The following is an 18,499-nucleotide window of genomic DNA, read 5'->3' on the forward strand; positions in this document are numbered from 1 at the left end:
ACCGAGCCGTGAGAGGCCGCGGCTTACTTGACCGAGGTTCTTCCGTGGAAAAATTCCACGGTGGTACGGTTCACATTACTGCACAATCTCGGCTTTTCACTCGGGTGAAATCGGAAACGTTCGGTGAACAAATTTAAAGTTCGGTTTCTAACCGTCTTTGAGCAAGTGAGTGTTTTCCACGGACTGGTGACTGCAAATTTTTCCAGACATAATTCTTTTTCAATCACAAGTGCATATAAGTATAATGATATTTGAATTTGCCGCGTGTGGTCCGAGCCGGCAACATTTGGACAGCTGGAGCTGGGTGAGTGAGAAATGTGCACCGTCTATCAATTCTGTTCTCTGTGATCATCCTCCTTTGTTATCAGCCACGCTTGTGCAGTGTCGAATGCTTCATTTTATCTCAAATCAACTCTCATATCCCTGAATAATTAAAAAACAGTGCTGAGTTTTTGTATTTGAAACTCTGAATTGTGTGTCTCATGGCTTATCAGTTACTTAAAGTACTCAGGAACGTCCATTTAGCACCTCTTTGTTTCATCAACCTTGTGCCTCCAGGATCATGTTCGGCACTCGTTGTAATTTGTGATTTCTATTTCTTCCAAAGCCATGGTAACGAAGTGAGAATGTTAACGTATCTATACAAAAAGGAGACTATCTTCTCCGAATCAGTTCTACAGAGTGTGCTTTTCTCACGCAACCGAACGTCACAGATCCAGCTTGTCTCGTTCCAATGATTTTGTCTAACAATTGAAGTACATATGTTTCTCAGGTACCCACCTACAGTTTTCAGTAATCCCCTTTGTTCTTTTTAGTTAGTTTTCTTGTTTGATGAACCTGCTCTCCTGAATTTAATAGGAGTCTGATTCAGAGAGATACATGAGCCCATCGGTATAACCTCAAAACATCTTCCTCCTTAAAGAGTAATTGATAGCTGTATGACTTTTTAAACAAATACTCAGCTGATTGCATCTTGCAGTCTCAGTATTTGTTTGAAAATTTAGCAGTGTTGATTCATCTATTTCACCCAATAGTTGCAGCCTCACTACTTAAGCTTACGCTCTTACCTTAAAGATTGTGCAATTATTGTCAGGTGCGCGCACAGTGAGTTGTTGCTTAAATGCATGTTACCTCTACATATGGACTTTCATCTTATAATTTTTGAAATGAAAATCAGTGGTGCATCTATTATTTAATGAAAGGCGAATGAAAAAAAAAAACAAACCAGAAAGTGTAGTGTACTCAAGAGATTCACATCCAACTCTGCAGAAAATTCATACCTTCTGATTCAATCGCAAAAATTGTCTGGTGAGTCAGTGTTTTATTTTATTCTCCGTTTCAACACCATCCATGTTCTCTGCAATTGTGACCGATCAGGATATTCTCACATTTTATTTTATTAACGACTCTAGTGCTCTTCGCAGGGAGAATTAGTTTTAGCATACCTACATTGAATGTCTTATGCCCATCCAACTTCATATTCTAACAAGAACTAGATATTATAATAAGTTGTGCAGTTCTGTAAACCTTTCTTGATACTTAAGTTTTAAAAAGGTGTATGCAGAATTTGTATTTGTATTTCATGAGAGTGATCTTTAATCAGTTCTCTTCAAGCAAGTTTTCTCACTGACTTGAATAGAGATACTGTTCCTTGCATGAACCAATCATTGCTCCTAGACCTAATGAGGTAATTTTTTTTATTTTTCAATTGTGCTTAATTCTTGTTTAGAGAGATGTGTATGTGTCAAAGGCAAATAGTCAAATTAGGCATTTTATCAAATACCTAGGCGGATTGTCAAATTTTCAGATGTTGCGAGGTTTCTTATGTTTTCACAGAGACCTCTCGAATTTCCAATATTTAAAGTGTGAAAATCCATTAAAGTACAGACTGTTATTGCCTTTCCTATTCAAAAATGCTCCTCACATTTCTTCAGCTGTCCAAATTGTGAAATAAGTTTATTTTATTAAATGCTGTGTATTTTGAGATAAATGTGCAATCTAGGACTAGAAATAACTCAGGTATTTATCATTGTATGAAGCAAATTTCTACAGAGAATTCCTTCCCACATGATCAGAGCATTATTTTGTCTACAGTTAGTAAAATAATCAGAATTTCAGTCTAAGTGAAAATATTTGACCATTTGCCTAGGCATTCAACCAATGCCTGATTTGACTATTTGCCTTCAACATATACACCTACAACGACCGATCAGCGATTCAAAATTGGGAGAACTGAAGTTACTTGGGAATTTAAAAAAAAAATGAATTTAAGGAAAATTAGGAAAAATTAATAACCAGCTTTTTCTCTCCCTGCACTGTTTTTCATGCCGAACACCAGATCATTTTCCAAATTAAATTTTAGGCTTCATGGCATCGATTTTGATTAAAATTTGCTGTGCTGTCTGACTAAATATTTTCAAAATTATGACACAAGAGCCCCGCTTTTGAAGGTCCGAATGTCTTTTTTAGCCTCAAATAGTGACCGAGGGAGGTCTCTTCATTTTTCATTTAAATTTCTCTCAGGTATTAAAATAAACAATGTGACTTTATTATTGCAAATTAATACATGAAGTCGAGAGATTTAATGAAAGGGGGGGGGGGAGAGATGATTCCAAATTCCCCTCAATAGAAGACAATATCCCATGTATCCTCTGGGAGGGATGCAAAAATCCCTGTTGGTCTTAGCAGGACCAACGGGGATTTTTGCATCTCTTCCAGAGGGTACATAGGATCTTTTCCTCTATTGAGGAAATTTGGAATCATCTCTCCCTCTCCCCTTTCATTAAATATCTCGACATTATGTATTAATGGGCACCCTAGCCCCCCCCCCCCCCCCCCCTCCCCACGAGAAAAAACACGGCAGTCAGGAGTACCAAAAATGGGCACTCCCTACTAGCGTGCGGTAGCGAAAAAAATTGTAACTTCATCTCTTTTGAATGAAGAAACTATTTATTTTTGTAGTTGCAGCGAAAATTTATGATAGCTGTTACTAATACTGAAAAAATTCAGTCATTGGAGGGGGGGCCATCCGGAGCCCCCCCCCCCTCCCCCTGCCCCAGCAGCTACGTCACATCGCCCTACCCTTACCGGCGCACCCCTAAAAACGTCGGTAACGCAAACCGCACCACCCCGGTTGTGCAAATCGCAGTTCGGTAGCAGGAACCGAGAGTTCGGTACCCTGAATCGGGAATCTCGGTACCCCGAACCGAGAAGTCTGGTAGTAGCTACCGAGGATATACTGTAGTGTAAACCGAAACATTCGGTGTTCAATATCGGCCGTACTGTGCGGTACGTGCTAACGCACTGCGGTTCTCCTGACCGTACTTTTTTTCTCAGTGCAGATATTTCTACCAAAATATCCCCCAGGATTTCTGCTGGTGATTTTAAAAATATCTCGCATAAGTTTAGGGACCATACATTTTGCTCTTTTTATTATATTACATTCCTTAAAAATGAAAAAAATTCTTCATTACATCTGATCAGTTTAAACGTGTCGAAAAATTAGGAATAGTTTTCCTTTCTGTCAGGGAAATGCCCCAGGGAATTATCTTTTCCGCGTGTCAGGGAATTTGAATTGTTCCTCCGGTTTTTTGACCGTTTTTGCCAGAAAAATCAGGTCAACGTCAGCGATTTTATTTTTTGAAAATCTTTGGACATCCTGTATTATTGTTCCCTTAAAGTACTGTGCGTAAATAAATAGATTTTGTACATTTTTTGGGGTGCTCAACGTGATTTCCATGCGACTCTACCGGTGATAAGAGTACTCAGTCAATTGGATTGTCTCTTTTGTGCAACAAACCCATTTTTAAGAAAAAGGAATTTGGTGGAGAGGACATTTTGCCACGTCAAAACTCGAATGCAGTCGCTCACGCAGGACGTCGAAGGAGGGTCGAGGCCTCGGGAGCGGTGGGTAAACGACAGTGGCGTGGCGTGAATTGCGATAGATCGATTGTTATGCCATTTAAACCTATGAAAAAAGATCGATTATCAAGGTGTTCGCAGCGAACACCTCAGTAATCGATTCTTTACCATAGCTTCAAATGGCGAGATATCGACAATCGATTATTGACGCCACGCCACTGAAACGAAGCAAAATCTAAGTGAATGATGAGGTTAGCTAAGCGGTAAATCGATGAGCGGGGTGGGGGGGGGGGGAGTTGTTAGATAACGCGTCCAATTTAAGATTTAAGTTTCGCGGAAACCCCATCTCCGCAGTTAATTGTGGTAAGGCCCTGTCCAATTTGTCCCTGATGTAAAGGATCTTGTTTCGAGCGTGTGCGTGGGAACTCATCGCAGAAAAAAGAAAGAAGGAAGAAACTAAATAAAGAAGCCACTTCGGGAAAAAAGGCTGACAAGAAGTCGTTACTTTCCGTAAGGGCTCTGCGAGTTGACTCACGGTGGATGTTACAAAATATAACACATGCACATGAGTGCAATATAAATTTCGAAATTGGAACCCATACGTACGTATATATTGGTGTAGACTAACAACTCAGCCCATACTTCGCACGGACAGAATGATCTGGACCTTCTTACAGCTTTTAAATTTTTATCGGTGGCTTGACTTTATTTTTAAATTCCGTTTTTGCATTTTCTTCTGGACTGAGAAGGCATTTTTTATGGATGCGTCGATCATGGTAGACAAGTAATGCTGAAACCCGTATAGCAGAGAATATTCTAAGAATGAATTCCGTTTGATCAATTAATCAATCAGAAAATGCCATCAGAAAAGAAACGATTACGTAATCGGTGAGCTCATGAAAATTAATATTCTTTGATTCAATGACCGCTCTTTAAAATTAACAAAGAGGGTTTCATCCTCTTTTTCAGTGGTTTAATTTAACTATACATTTTGCAATTCGGAACTTCGATTTCTGGCTCATCCGTACAAACTAAGAGCGAAATATAGTCCAAATCTGGTTTCAACTTGTGCATTTTGATTGGTTGAAAGACATTTCAAAATTCATTAAATAAGCAAGCAACTGCGGTACCGCTGCTTCTCTGTCGGGCTTTCTCGCTTAGACAGTATGTTTTCTTTTAGCTCGTCCAAAGAACTCAACAATCACAATTTGCGAATAATAACTTGTCAGTCCGACAAGACATCCTGTGATCCGTGCTTTGTCTGCCGTTTTCATCAGTCAGACTGCACGGGCTTTGCTCATAAGGTATAGAAAGGACCCTTAATTAAAAAATTCAGCATGTCTGGGACTCGTCAATCACCTACAAAAACTTCTTTTCAGTAGGTCTCTTACGTAAATTCAGCGAATGGAGGAAGAGATTAAATATTTTATTCTTTTTTCTGCGAGAGGGGAAAGCTAAAAAAAACTTTCACAAGGTCCGAGGGAATGTTTTAGTTTGACCGAGCAATGCCGATGGTGAAATTTTCCGGCTCACACTGGTGAGGAATCTTCGCCGCACGCTTCTTCAAGTTAATTAATTAAATCCATTTGTAAACTCAAAACTCAGTGCTCATCTCGCGGCGCCGCCGTTCCGTTGAGTAAATACCATTCATCTTCGCATCCCTCAAATCCCCGGCTCAACAAAAATTAGCCGATTTTTGTGGCGTTGTTGCCAAGTGGTAAAGAGGAATTTATGACCGTCTGATCGGAAAAACGAGTGGTACGATTTGGGGGTTTTATCTGAGTTGATGTGGAAAAATATGATCGGATTTGGAAAATTTGTTGGGTTAGGTTTGGTTGGGCAAGGTTAGGTTAGGTTAGGTTACTTTAGGTTATGTTACGTCGGGAACCTACAATTTGCAAATAGGAACTTCCTACCCATCGTTATAAATTACCTACCTATCAGTAGAGACTTTCTTCCTATCGAGAGAAATTTACTACTGGTGAGTAGAAATGGTCTACCTATGGATAGAAATTACTTTCTACCTATCATGAGAAACTTTCTATACCTATCGGGAGAAACTCTCTACTAATAAGTAGAATTTTTCTACCTATGGAGGGAAATTATTTTCGAGGAACGGTTCTGATCTTTTGTCATGGCACCCGACGGATTCCGGCAAGAAGTTGGACGTGTTCCACCGTTGATACAGGACATCGGAACCAGGATGCCTGGCATCGGGTTGAAGAGCCATTAGGGGTTATCAAATTTATTTGCCGCGAGCAGATTTCGTTTGAAACCGCCCACAAATCGGTAATAATTTTCTACCTATGTGTAGAAACTCTTTATTCATCGATAGGAACATCAAGTAATATATTAAAATGATAAAACAATGATCATAAACAGCAAAAACTTATCTGAAAGAAAAACTAGTGCGAAGGAATATCGAATGTTGTCTTTTAGGACAACATCCATACATACAGGAAATGTCACAAAATGATCATGACGAGCGCCTTTACTAAAAAGCAAACAACTCATCGAGCTGATCTTCTTGTCAGTCTGTTACAAGAGAGGATTTAAAAAAGCAATTGATCGAGACAAAGGTCTAACTTATTTGATTAAAGGTTGCCTGAATTGGATTACATTTTGCAATGAGAAACCTTTTTCTCTGGCTCCTCCATGAAATCACCTTTCTGCATAGGGAAACCAGTGGCATTTATGTTGTTTCTAAAATGAGTCAAAAATAGTGGTTCCTTACTGCAAAATATTATCCAATTAGGGTTGTTTGAACATGTGGTGGGTGAAAATTACCCGTGTTTTATTGTTATTATTATCATTATTTTTTTTTTTTGGGGGGGGGGGGAGTTAATTGCCGAAATGTAATAACGTCCAAAAAATGAGAATGATATATTTTGGGTTTTGTGTGTGTGTGTGTGTGTGTTTCTACAAGTAGAGAGGGTTATACGTGACGTTGTCAACGACCCCACCTCCTTCTCTCGTTGTAACACAGCGTAACACAAGCATTATGATTTTTCAACCCCATCAGTCATCAGCGCCCTCAGGTCTGGAGATTTAGAGAGTGGTAAAAATGATTCAATGTTGAAGGGAGCACCGGTGATTTTTCGCACCGGGCGATAAGGTGAAGACAGGTTTCGGGAAAGAATGTTGCCGTGTGTTGTGTACCCCCAAACAATCTGACCGGGTACATTTTGCAATAGGGAGCTAAGCTACTAATTCAGGCTCATTGGTAAAAACACCCATCTATACATAGAATTTAATGATACATATCGACGGTGAAACTACCAAACCACGTATCTCGGTTTGCGACGTCGCAGACTTCCTGTCATACTTTATTTTTTAAATGAAAAACTACTTAACGTCCAGTCTTGAAAATTTCTGTGATTTTTCCTCTTCGTGCGGAGAAAATTCTGTGAAAATTTCAAGGAATGATATTGATTTGGTCTACCTCAAAAAAATAAAATGCGAGCGTAGATTTTTAAACACCGCAAACGAGATACGTGGTTTGGTAGTTTCACCGTCGATATGCGGTTTATGAAATGAGCCAAAAATTGCAGTTCCCTTTTGCAAAGTGTAGTCCAGTATATCTAATCCGGATAATTTTACTCTCGTAAAAAATTCGGACTTTTTGGAATCGGCAACACTCCTCCTGATGAAACGTTAGAAAAAGCAGAGGACGAACACCGAACCCACTGTTTTTAATTAAGGCATTCGCGGCGCCCTGCGCCCCCGCCCGCCAGCCTGCTCTGCAGACGAGAAGACAAACTGCGATATTTGATCGCACCTCTCTGAAAAGAGGGAAGAGCCCATGCTTTAGTGTGCGGAGCGAAAAATGCGGATGCTGTCCCGCGGGATCCCGATTATCTTCTGTTACTATATATGGACGTTCACCCGACACATAACATAGTTTATGGCCGGCATTACACGTTGCTTGGCCAGAGAGTAAAATTGCCTATTCAATATCCCCTAAACTGAGATAGATAGAGACAATCTGTAAAAAGCGTTAAGAGGCCATTACTCTCAGCTTTCCATGGTGCTAAAGTTTTGATTCGGTTCGATAGAGCTCTAAGAAGCGGGGGTTTTTTTAGCACACGTGACCGTCCCTCTCCGCGCGAGTCCAGAATTTCATCATACTATGGAATTATTTCCGTAAACCTCGCGCGCGTTCTCGAAACCTCGCGCGTGTTCACAAAGAAAGTCGGCGCGTGGTTTCGCCACTGGCGCGGAGCAATTCCATAGCGCGCGACATAGGTATCGCTGCGCGCTGTCAGTATTTCTCCGCGCGAGGTGTAACTCGACGCGCGCGAGAGCAAACCCGCCGCGCGCCATGTAGGATCGCATGGCTCAAGGTTGTATGTTGCCAAACGTCTTTTTAATTTAAGTTTAAAACCTAACCTAACCTAACCTAACCTAACCTTACCTAACCTAACCTAACCCAATCTAACCTAACCTAACCCAACCTAACCTAAACTAACCTAACCTAACCTAACCTAACCTAACCTACTATTAAGCTAAAATTAAATCTAAATTTGGCAGCCGTGTCTTGACCTTGTTCAGGCTCTGTAGCAGCGCGCGCGAGAGATTTTCGCCCGCGCGAGGTATTGTCGTGACCTTGGAGATTTCTTCGCGCGCAGGGAGATTTTTTCGCGCGCGCGAAGATTCTTTGCGCGCGCCGACTCTACTGCTCACGCGACGACTCTGCTGCTCACGCGCCGACTTTTTTCGTGAACGCGCGCGAGGTTTCGTGAACGCGCGCGAGGTTTACGGAAATAATTCCATATTAAACGTCACATACGCGAGTGCGTTGCTGTATTTATCGCTGCTTATTGGAAGCAATTCAATTGATTATAGTTATGATTGTCATGTAAAATATCAAGGAGCACATTAACTTTCTAAAAAAACGCAGGATTGACCGTTTTAACTTTGATAATAGTGGGTCTGAACTGTAACCACAGGAAGGTTAAGTTACATTCGGTTCAATCGCGAGGTTATCTCGCTTAATTGGACGTATTTCTGTCAAACAGAACTAAGCGCCGATTTGAGTTCCTTTTGAAGAATTTAGAATGCCGGATAGCGCGTTCTATCAAACGGAACTAAGCGCCATGGAAAAGCATTGCAAGTATAGGACGGAATGAGCCCGACGCCCGGTTCCGCCGCCAATCCAAGCCCCCCTCTACCTTCCTCCCCCTAGGGCGCTTAGTTCTGTTGGACAGAAGTACGTCCAATTTTGCACTTCACATGCCATTAGCTCGCTTTCACCAAGAGGAGTGACAAAGCCGCCTGAATTCCGGATAATTCACCATGAAGATGTTGTAGAAGCTGTAACATTTTTTCAAACGCTAGGTGCATCCTCAACAAAACATGTTCGCAAACGGGCGAGATAATGTAACGGATTAAGAGCGATCCATGCAAGTGGCAGAGAAGGGGTAACGCCGACAATGCAGTTAACTTTTGTTCCGATGCAACTGCATATCGAAGTAAAGACAGTCAGAAGTACAGACAGTAAAGACAGTTTCTAGGTTAAAGCGCCGGCCAGGTTGGCCTAGTGGTCAGCGCGTCTGACTCTAGGCCAATAGGTCCCGGGTTCGAATCCCGGTGGTGGCGACAAATTTTCATGGAATTGACGAGTGGATCTGCAGAAACAGATTCCACTCGGCCTTAATCCCTGAAAATTTGAAAGCCTGGAGCATGGATGTGCCTAAATCCCATGATGTCTAAGGACAATAAATACTGTCTATCGATGGCTGTAGGTTCCATCGGAATATAAGCCACTAAACCAGCAAAAAAAAAAAAAAAAAGTTTCTAGGTTATAAATATGCTTCCTTACATTTTCCATGAGATTCAACCCGATTTGAGTCTTGTAGCTAAGTGATTGCGATTAACGATAGACGTAGCTGCGCACTTGCTTATGAGGCTCCCTGTTCCGGAGGAGTTGGGCTCACAATCAGGAAAGTTCACTCTTTAACATTCGACTGTTAAACCAAATTTAGATATCTTCAGCGCATTCAAAAGCTGATGGTACTGACTTCTTAACTTGCTTTCACAGATTGATTCCATCTACGTAACGTCGGGAGACATGGAATAGGTAACCTCACTTCCTGGACGACCCTCACAAATTATTCTATTTCAATGCGTATTTTGAAAAGGAACTTACTTGTACGCTTGGTGACAAAATTTCTCGGGGATCTCTCACTGATCTCTACTATAATTTGAGACATTTTTCGATTAAATGACGTTCAGCACTATTTACTAAGACGCATACTCCAAATCTCACGGTTTTTCTTATCTGAAAATAAACAATTAATGGGACGTATTTCTATCAAACGGAACTACGGGTATGTGCATTAAGACACGAGCCCTGATACTCATAAGAATATAGTTAGTTAGTTAGTTATTATAATTTTGAGACATTCAGCGACTCAGGCTATTAACGTCTTTACAGAGATAATTTTGAAAAAAGGAGTATAAACGAAAATTTAGATTTTTAAATTAAGAGAGGTGAAGAGTTTTGGAATTTTGGTGGTAATATTTGCATTACAGGGCTTACGTCACAATGCACATAGTTCCGTATGACAGAAATACGTCCAATAGATAAAGGTAATCTTTAGTTTATACACTGAAATATATGTTACAGGCTACATAGAAATACGGTCTGTCCCGGGCTCAGAGGCCGAAAGTTCCGGGTGCTTCAACCGTAGCTTCGAAAGCTGCGGGTACTACACCCGGAACTTTCGGCCTCTGAGCGCGGAACGCGGACGGTATGCCTACATAGCCCGTAAGTACGGCTCCCACGGCCGTTTTTTTTTTTTTTTTTTTTTTTTTTTTTTTTTTTTTTTTTTAGTGCTTCATGCTTAAAGGCGACTTTTAAACTCTAGAAAAACAAACAGGCTCACTAAGAAGCTTACCTTGTCCACGGGATAACACGGCCAGAGCCTTCAAAACTGGAACTCCGGACCTCATACTTGCATCCCTTACAATTGCTTAGGAGAGGGTGTAGCTTTTTCAAACTGTTCTTACGCCCGGGTCTGTAGGAAATAACGTTGTTGGACTTCTGTCGCAACATTACTGGCTTTTTCTCCATGGTGATCCGGTGATTTTTCAGTCTTGCTTATTCATTGATGGTTTTTCCGGCACAGAGGGTTACGCACGAAAGGATCACCACATCAGGATAAACGCACATGTCCGCAGAGTCACTACAGGTGACACAAAACGCACGAAACAAAACCCTTGTCTTTGCTTTTCATCGTTCATCTAGTTCATCCATATAGAATTTAGGTCAAAAATATTCGCTTGCCGTCAATTTAAGTTACCTGTTAGCCATCTGTTCATTTTGGTTCTTTTTTTTCTCGTCGAACTCCAGAAGACGACCTGGTGATTGATAATTTCATCCTGTTATTAAGAGTCCGTGAAAATTGCAGGCTAATTGATTTTAACGGAACTAAACAACATAGCGTGGGAGGTATTGATCAACGTCCGACAATGATTTTAAAAGAAATGGCATTCATTTTAACTGTCAGAGGAAAAACTAATTGAAGAGCTTTGTGGGAGGCAGGCGTGCGAAAGGCTCCTGAGCATTAGAGAAAATTAGTCTCAACAAATGTTTCTCGGAAAGAGTAGATCAACTGGAAAGAGGTAAAATCAATCCCTCATTCCTTCTTTCCTTAGTCTACTTTCCCCAATTTTTCTTATCTTATCTTACTATGTAAAAAAAAAAGCTAAGGCCTTGTTGTGTGTACGTTCGTGTCGATTTGCATCCTCATTGGTCCATTCATTATAACCAATCAGAAAACGCCATTGAAAATTACCGGGAAATTAAAATGAAATTTTCGATATATCATTCGATATAAAACAGAATGGACACGGATAAAAAGGAGATATAATGATATTAACTGGGATAAAGGGGAGGAATTTTAAGAAAAGGGGAATAAGCAGAGTGAAACGGGATGGATATTGATAAAAAGGATAGATAGGGATAAAAATGCATTTACCTTCGATACATTGATCTTTGTTTATCGATCTCCGATAAATCATTTGATGTGGAACAGGATAGACAGGCATAACATAGGATGTATTTTCATTAACCAGAAGAAAAGGGAGGATATACTATCTTTGTTTATCGATTTTGATACAATTTCCTAAATAAAATAAGATAGACAGGGATAACACGGGATATTTTGATATCAACCGGGATAAAAGGGAAGGATATCCTATCTTTGTTAATCGATCTTCGATATAACGTTCGACATAAAGCAGGATAGACAGGGATAAAACGGGTTGTATTGATATTAACCAAGATAAGAGGTAGGACTTTTAAGAAAAGGGAAATTATCAGCGTGAATCTCTTCCCCCACTTCATTTATACGCTTTAATAGATAATTTTTCTCTCTGTGTGCGTGTGTATGCGTTGCATGAGATAATCTTATAAGTGATTGATGTCGGAAATTTCTTAATTTTGTTTTATTTATAAAAGAAAAAAACTCTTCTCACGCAAAGTCGACTGAAAATTCATTTTAAATAAATGTGATTCCGCTCACTAAAATTCTCGAACCTGGATTTCAGTGGTATAGACTTAAACGGGGACGATGCTACCTTTGCTCCGGCCTTAAAACCGGCAGTTTTCGTTGTTTCGTTCTCGTTTGAATTCGCATTTCCCCACAAGACGCCATGCATGTTGATTTTTACCACCGATTCTTAACCTGGCTCTCAACTGGAGGGTATCGTCAGATAGTCTCGTTCAATCCCGTTGATTGTCGGCGAGCCCCGCCGCGCCGCACCGTCAGCGTCGCCGTCATTGCCATTACCGAATGGGGAACTTCAATTACTTTTCAAAAGAGTCGAGGCGGTAACTTCATTCTCATTGAAAAGGACAATAAATGCCCGTTTTCATTTCTGATAGGCCCAACATGGAGGCGGGGTGTCAGGTGCAGAGCGACCCGCGCCCCGCTCCGTTGTCGTCCCCTCGGAAAAAACCCCCTTATTCCATCCTTGACGCCACGCGCCCTCCTCGCCGAGGGATTCTCCGCCACGCGGCAACTACACGCGCCATTTCATTTATCAAAGCTTCCGGGGCGAAAATCACGTTTTCGCTCGGCGCCGATGCGTTTATTGATATTCATCCGAGCTGAAAGCCGAAAATGATGGAATCCCAGAGATCATAAAAGAAGTTATTTCAGCGCGCTTTACACGACGCGAGAAAAATCGGACTTGAAAAAAATTGACACAAAAACAGGTCGAGGAATCGTGGTTTGATGAATTAAGCTCGCTAATATGCTGAAATCAACAAGATCCCGCCCGAAGGCCAAAATGGACCACTAGACAGGGTACGAATTTCAGCGTTCTGATACATGTTTCTCAACTAAAGTTTCACGTAAAATACGATGCGTACAGCGAAAATTACCGAAATCGACTCCTTCCGAAGATATGTAATGACTCTTGATGCGTGAATTCAAACCACCCGCTCATGAAAACTCAATGCTCTACGTGATTCACATCGTGCGCTAAACGTTATCATGACAGTCTCCGCGATATGAAAATCTGGCAACCTCAATCTTGACGCTTTGGCTCAGCTATAGCAAATTGCCTATAGTTTGAACCAGACATGGTGGAAACTGAACATTGCTCGATTGAGAAACTTGCTGAAACCGTTGTAGTGCGCGATTTGACTCGCGTAGAGCTTTGCGTTTCTTGAGAGCGGGCAGTTCAAATTCCTCGTAACCAATGTGAAATAAAAACGTTAATATCTTGGTTCTAGGAGTTTGTTTCATTAATTTTCGTTGCGCGAATCGTGCTTTACGTGAAATTCTGGTTAAGAAAAATGTATCAGAATGCTTAAATTCGTACCTTGTCTAGTGGTCCATTCAAAGTCCAATTTTGACGGATATATCGCTTATCGAAAAACGCGGCGTGTGATGTCATCCATTGTGGTAGTGCATGCCGCGGCTCCTTCAACCTTGGTTTCCCACGTTTTACGTCGAGTAACCAATGCAATTCTAGGTATCACCGCGATTGATGAAGCCGAGGTGGCAGAAACCATGGTATACACTACTGCGGTGGATGACGTCATATGCCGCGTTTTTTGATGGAGGATACACGCGAAAATATGAAATTGCTGATCTAACAAGTTTGTAGTTAAAAAAAAGTGTCTGGAATTTTTCACTGTAGATTTTTACAATAGAAAATGCTAATTCAACCACCCCAGTGGTCAAATTCGCTCTCTTTATTGTAAAATGTACATTTGAAAAAAATCAGACACATTCTTTGACCATTTGATTCTTGAATCAGCAATTTCATATTTTCCGTGCATCCTCCGTCAAAAAATGCGGCATATGACGTCCATTTTTTTTCGCGTACCTCCATCATTATTGGATGTAAAAACTTGAAGTTTGTACCGATCTTAATATTTTTTGCTGATATTTAGGGGCAGTACGTTGATAATGTAACAATCTAGGAAGTAAGTGGGTCTTCATGATTTTGTGACCGAGCGCGATAAGAGGTAAGTGGTGTCCAGCCTAGAGTTACGTAACAATATGTATACTTACTGCAGGCTTTTGACTGTTTCTCTTTTCTTCTTAAATTGCCGTCATCGTTGAAATTTGAAAGGGACAATCATTTAAAAAAAAACCCAGTCAAGACACCCGTGCTGCGTAGTGCTCGATGCATCTTTTTGACGGTTCTTTGTCAACTTTGTGACTTAAAATCATGCATTTTACAATAATTAAATTAGACTTTAAAAAGGAAAACTTTTTCACATTAAGAATTCCCATTTAACTTTCTTTAAACGAAATAACTATTATCTTTCTTCAAAAATTATCATCATCCGCATATGCCTTACGCATTATTCTCTGACGATTTCATGACAAAATATAATTACAAAATAAGAACGATTTTTGGACGGAAATTTTCAAAACCACCTCTCACGACTATGACCCCCCCCCCCAAAAAAAAAAAAAAAAAAAAAAAAAAAAAAAATGTAAAACACCTCGGATTGTTTCTTATTACGTTTGGCATTGAAAAACTTTTGCGCTAGGTTCAGATGCTACTTAACCCGTGGAAAATGAAAGGACGGTCTGGAGATTTCCTCCCGTTCTTAATCGGGCACGAAAGACAGAAAAAGAGGAATAGATTAATGAAAGGATAATACAATTTACATCCGCGCTGTAATTCTATTTGTCCTGTGCTGATGCGCATTTAAGTGTCTCTCGTGGCGATTTGGTCCCAGGACAGAGCGCCAGCATTGTAGGACCTGGTGGATTCTTCTCAAAAGACCGCAAGAAATTGTAGAAATTCGAATAAAAAAGGAATTTCAATAGAGCCGAAGCCAGTGAAGGTAAAACTTGGTGCGGCAAGATAAAGTGTGACACTATTATGGGCGGATTGAAGCCCTACTGCATCAAGGTCAGGTCACGTAGTCTTTGCAGAGATGCATGAACCAAGCTACGTCAAATACAAAACCACTCCCGCTCAGTGGAACATTCAGGTTTAACACCAGACTAAATTTTGACGAAGCACGAAAATACACCTTGCCACCTTAGCAAGGAGGGTCATAGCGATGTTAAATGAAATCCTATGGGATCAACGGATTTCCAAAGAGAACAAGAAGAGAATTTACAACGCTGTAGTTGAAAGTATGTGGATGTGAAGTTTTGCAGCTGAAGAAACGGACACAAGATATACTAAGAGCAACGGAGATGGTTTTTTGGAGGAGGTCGGCAGGAATTTCTAGGCGAGATTGGACTCGCAATGATAGAGTGCGTCGGATCATGGAAGTCGAAAATGACATCGTGTTCGACGTCATGACCGCATTCGGCTTCGTTTTCTAACTTTTCTGCAAGCGACATCTCATCGGTAGCATGGACTGGAGCATTGAGAGTTCACGTCTCACGCCATCGCGCCTTCAATTTTGCAGATGCAACTCGGACATCCACCAAGCACGAATAGTCGTATCTCTGCGCCGTCATCAACGTGCGTCTTTTCCCAGGCCCTAACTCCATTTCGAGTTGGTTCCGTTTGTCTCATTGTGGTGCTTTGAGAGCTACGTGATCAACACAACGGAATATATAAGAGACCTAATCGGGCTTCGTTTTTCAACGTTTCTCCCAAATCCGAGTGACACCTCAATGGTAACACAGAGTAGAGTATCACGAGTTCACGCCATCGTTCCTTTAATTCTTTTTGACGACTACCTCTAATTATCCAAAGCTGGGTCAAACTATTCTAGGCAAGTCACGTATGGCGGATGAGGGGGTGCGAAAGCGCCAGTGTGTTCCCAAAAATGTAAACATTTTAGAAAAAGTATTTCTTACCTTAAAAAATACATAAATTACGTAGATAATTATTCAATTTCATTATCAACGTTTTTGAATACGGGTACATTACGATGCCGTTTGGGACTCAATGCATAACAAAAGCCAAGGGCAGCTAAGGGTTGACAGACTTCATTTTTTAACGATCAAAGCCAACTTTCAAGGAGCTTGCGTAAAAGAAATAATCACGGACGCATCCGCATTTGCTGACCTATTCATATCAATGTGATAAACTGATAATTTTTTCAAAGTTCTGCCAACATTACATGTGTGTAAATAGAATAAAATCGCTAAATGTGGAGAATTGATGCCTTGCCTTTGGAATTAAGCGTCTTATCACACCTGAGAGGACGCATTCTTTCGCATAACTTATTGTTCAAGAACTATTCGAACCTCTGAGACGACTTTTAAACCCTGTCCCTCGTGCACGTGTGAATCTTGTCACCTGAGTTTTGTTTCATCGTAACTAATTGTAAGTTTATCTGATGTGTCCGTCGTGAGCCGAGAGATATTCCTCTCCGCTTTCCAAAACCTCATTCAATCCTCTTTTCTTGCCATCCAAAGTGCGTGGCTAAAACGGTTCTCCTCCTATGTCAGCACACCCAGACATAATTGAAATTATATACAAGGATTTAGAGATCCAAAATTTGGTCAATAAGTGGAAGTTATGCTGATAATACAGCAGCTACTTCTAAAAGTATTGCGAGAATTTACCCACAAAAACCGTTTTGCGAGCATCATAAAATTCTCTTCGAATTTTGCCCTTAACGTGATTTCCGTAAAATTGGCAGCAGTTCGTCTGAAGGCTATTACAAGAATGTGAACAATAATTTTTTGTAATGTATTCACAACTAACAGGGAAAAAAGGACGCAATGAAGAGCACGCGTACTCTCGTTTTCGAGCAATTGAGTTCAACCCATATATTAGTTCCCAGTAAATGAACTTACAAAAAAGCATGTAAGTTTTTCCTACACTCTTGTCAGCTCTCTTCTTATTTCTTATTTTATCTATCTTTATCCATGATTAACCAAAAACGTCTCCTTAGGGTTGATTTATTTTTCAAGACTTCGAGAAAAGCGTGCTGTTACAAAGTCGACGTACACTGAAAAAAAAGATTGGTAGATTTTACCATTCCTTCACGCTGTATATCACACAGTGTCAATTCAAAGTCAATTCTGCCAGAAAAAAGGTATTTGTCACTATATACTAGTACTGGAAACCAATGCTCTGGCAGAATCGACTTTGAATTCACGCTGTGTGAAATACAGCGTGAAAGAATGGTAACTTCTACCGATCTTTTTTTTCAGTGTACATACATATAATTTGTTCCTGCAAAATATAGAAAAACTTTAATTGCCCGATTTTACAACTGAGCCGTTGTAAAATTGGTGCGGAGGTGCAGCTCCTAACGCAGTCTAGATTATGAGTAGCTCTGTTGACGGATACTGTCAAACTATTTGAGACTACGCTTATCAAAGAACCGCACCCTGACCCAACTGCAACGATTTATATCGGTCATTCTGATCCGAGAAAAGTTGAAGAATGAACAGTCAAGTTGCTCAAGTTTCTCAAGTTTAGCCGCGGGAGGGTGACAGTTTTTATGCTGAGTTGAAACTTCATTTTTCTTCTCAACTCAGCGAGAACTTCTCCGGTGAGCTCAAATAATTGAATTGTGAATTCCCGTTTATACTTGCTCGTGTGATGAAAAAAAATTCTGTACTGCGTCAACTCTCAATTCTTCCCATCGGCATTAACCTTGAAAAAGCATCGTTTCACATTCATCAAATGGAAAATAATCACTCGAATGACGTCACTCGTAACCGTAACCGTGCCCTGCGCTCCCGTGCTAAGGAAAAACGCCGTATGAACATTCGAGAGTTGCCAAATTCCTCCGGATAAAACATGTATTTTTGAGGAAAGTTATACAGATTTTTACGTGAAATTTTCGGATACGTTCGATTTAGTTGCGAAAAAAATTATCTGGAAAATTCGACAAAAAATATTCAAATTTTTTCCAGTTAATTCGATTATTAGTGGAGGAAATCTGGCAACGTCTAACGGCTCATATGACGTCCTTCCTTAACACGGCAATGCGACTTTCGATAATTATAGAGACCTTCGACTCTTTTGGTGTTCATCTCCAAAACTCTGTGTTGGCCATTTCCCACGTTGAAGTTTACAGTGGAAACATGTATTGCGGAGGGCACACAGACAGGAAATTTCGGTTTGTGTCTTGTCTAGTGTCCTATCGGCATTTCAAAATGTTTGCTGATATGTACGTTTTATACGATGGCATTGACTGATCTTTCTCCACAAAGTTTTCAGAAGATTCTCGTGAGAT

General features: G+C 40.5%; 1 protein-coding gene across 5 annotated transcripts in view; it reads right to left on the reverse strand.

Annotated features, from left to right (window-relative positions):
- Positions 1-18,499, reverse strand: part of LOC109032035 (GTPase-activating Rap/Ran-GAP domain-like protein 3) — a 480,199-nt gene that overhangs the window by 407,292 nt on the left and 54,408 nt on the right. The window contains exon 2 of one of the 5 annotated variants that reach the window (XM_072296205.1): positions 10,761-11,223. The exons of 3 other annotated variants lie outside the window; for them this stretch is intronic. In XM_072296205.1, the coding sequence (XP_072152306.1) occupies positions 10,761-10,936 (176 nt within the window). In that variant the 5' untranslated portion in view covers positions 10,937-11,223. Of the gene's footprint in view, positions 1-10,760; positions 11,294-18,499 lie in introns of all 5 variants that reach the window. One more of the 5 variants, XM_072296204.1, reaches the window with a different exon arrangement.

This window comes from Bemisia tabaci, chromosome 2, assembly GCF_918797505.1.
Source record: "Bemisia tabaci chromosome 2, PGI_BMITA_v3".
NCBI classification, from domain to species: Eukaryota; Metazoa; Arthropoda; class Insecta; order Hemiptera; family Aleyrodidae; genus Bemisia; species Bemisia tabaci.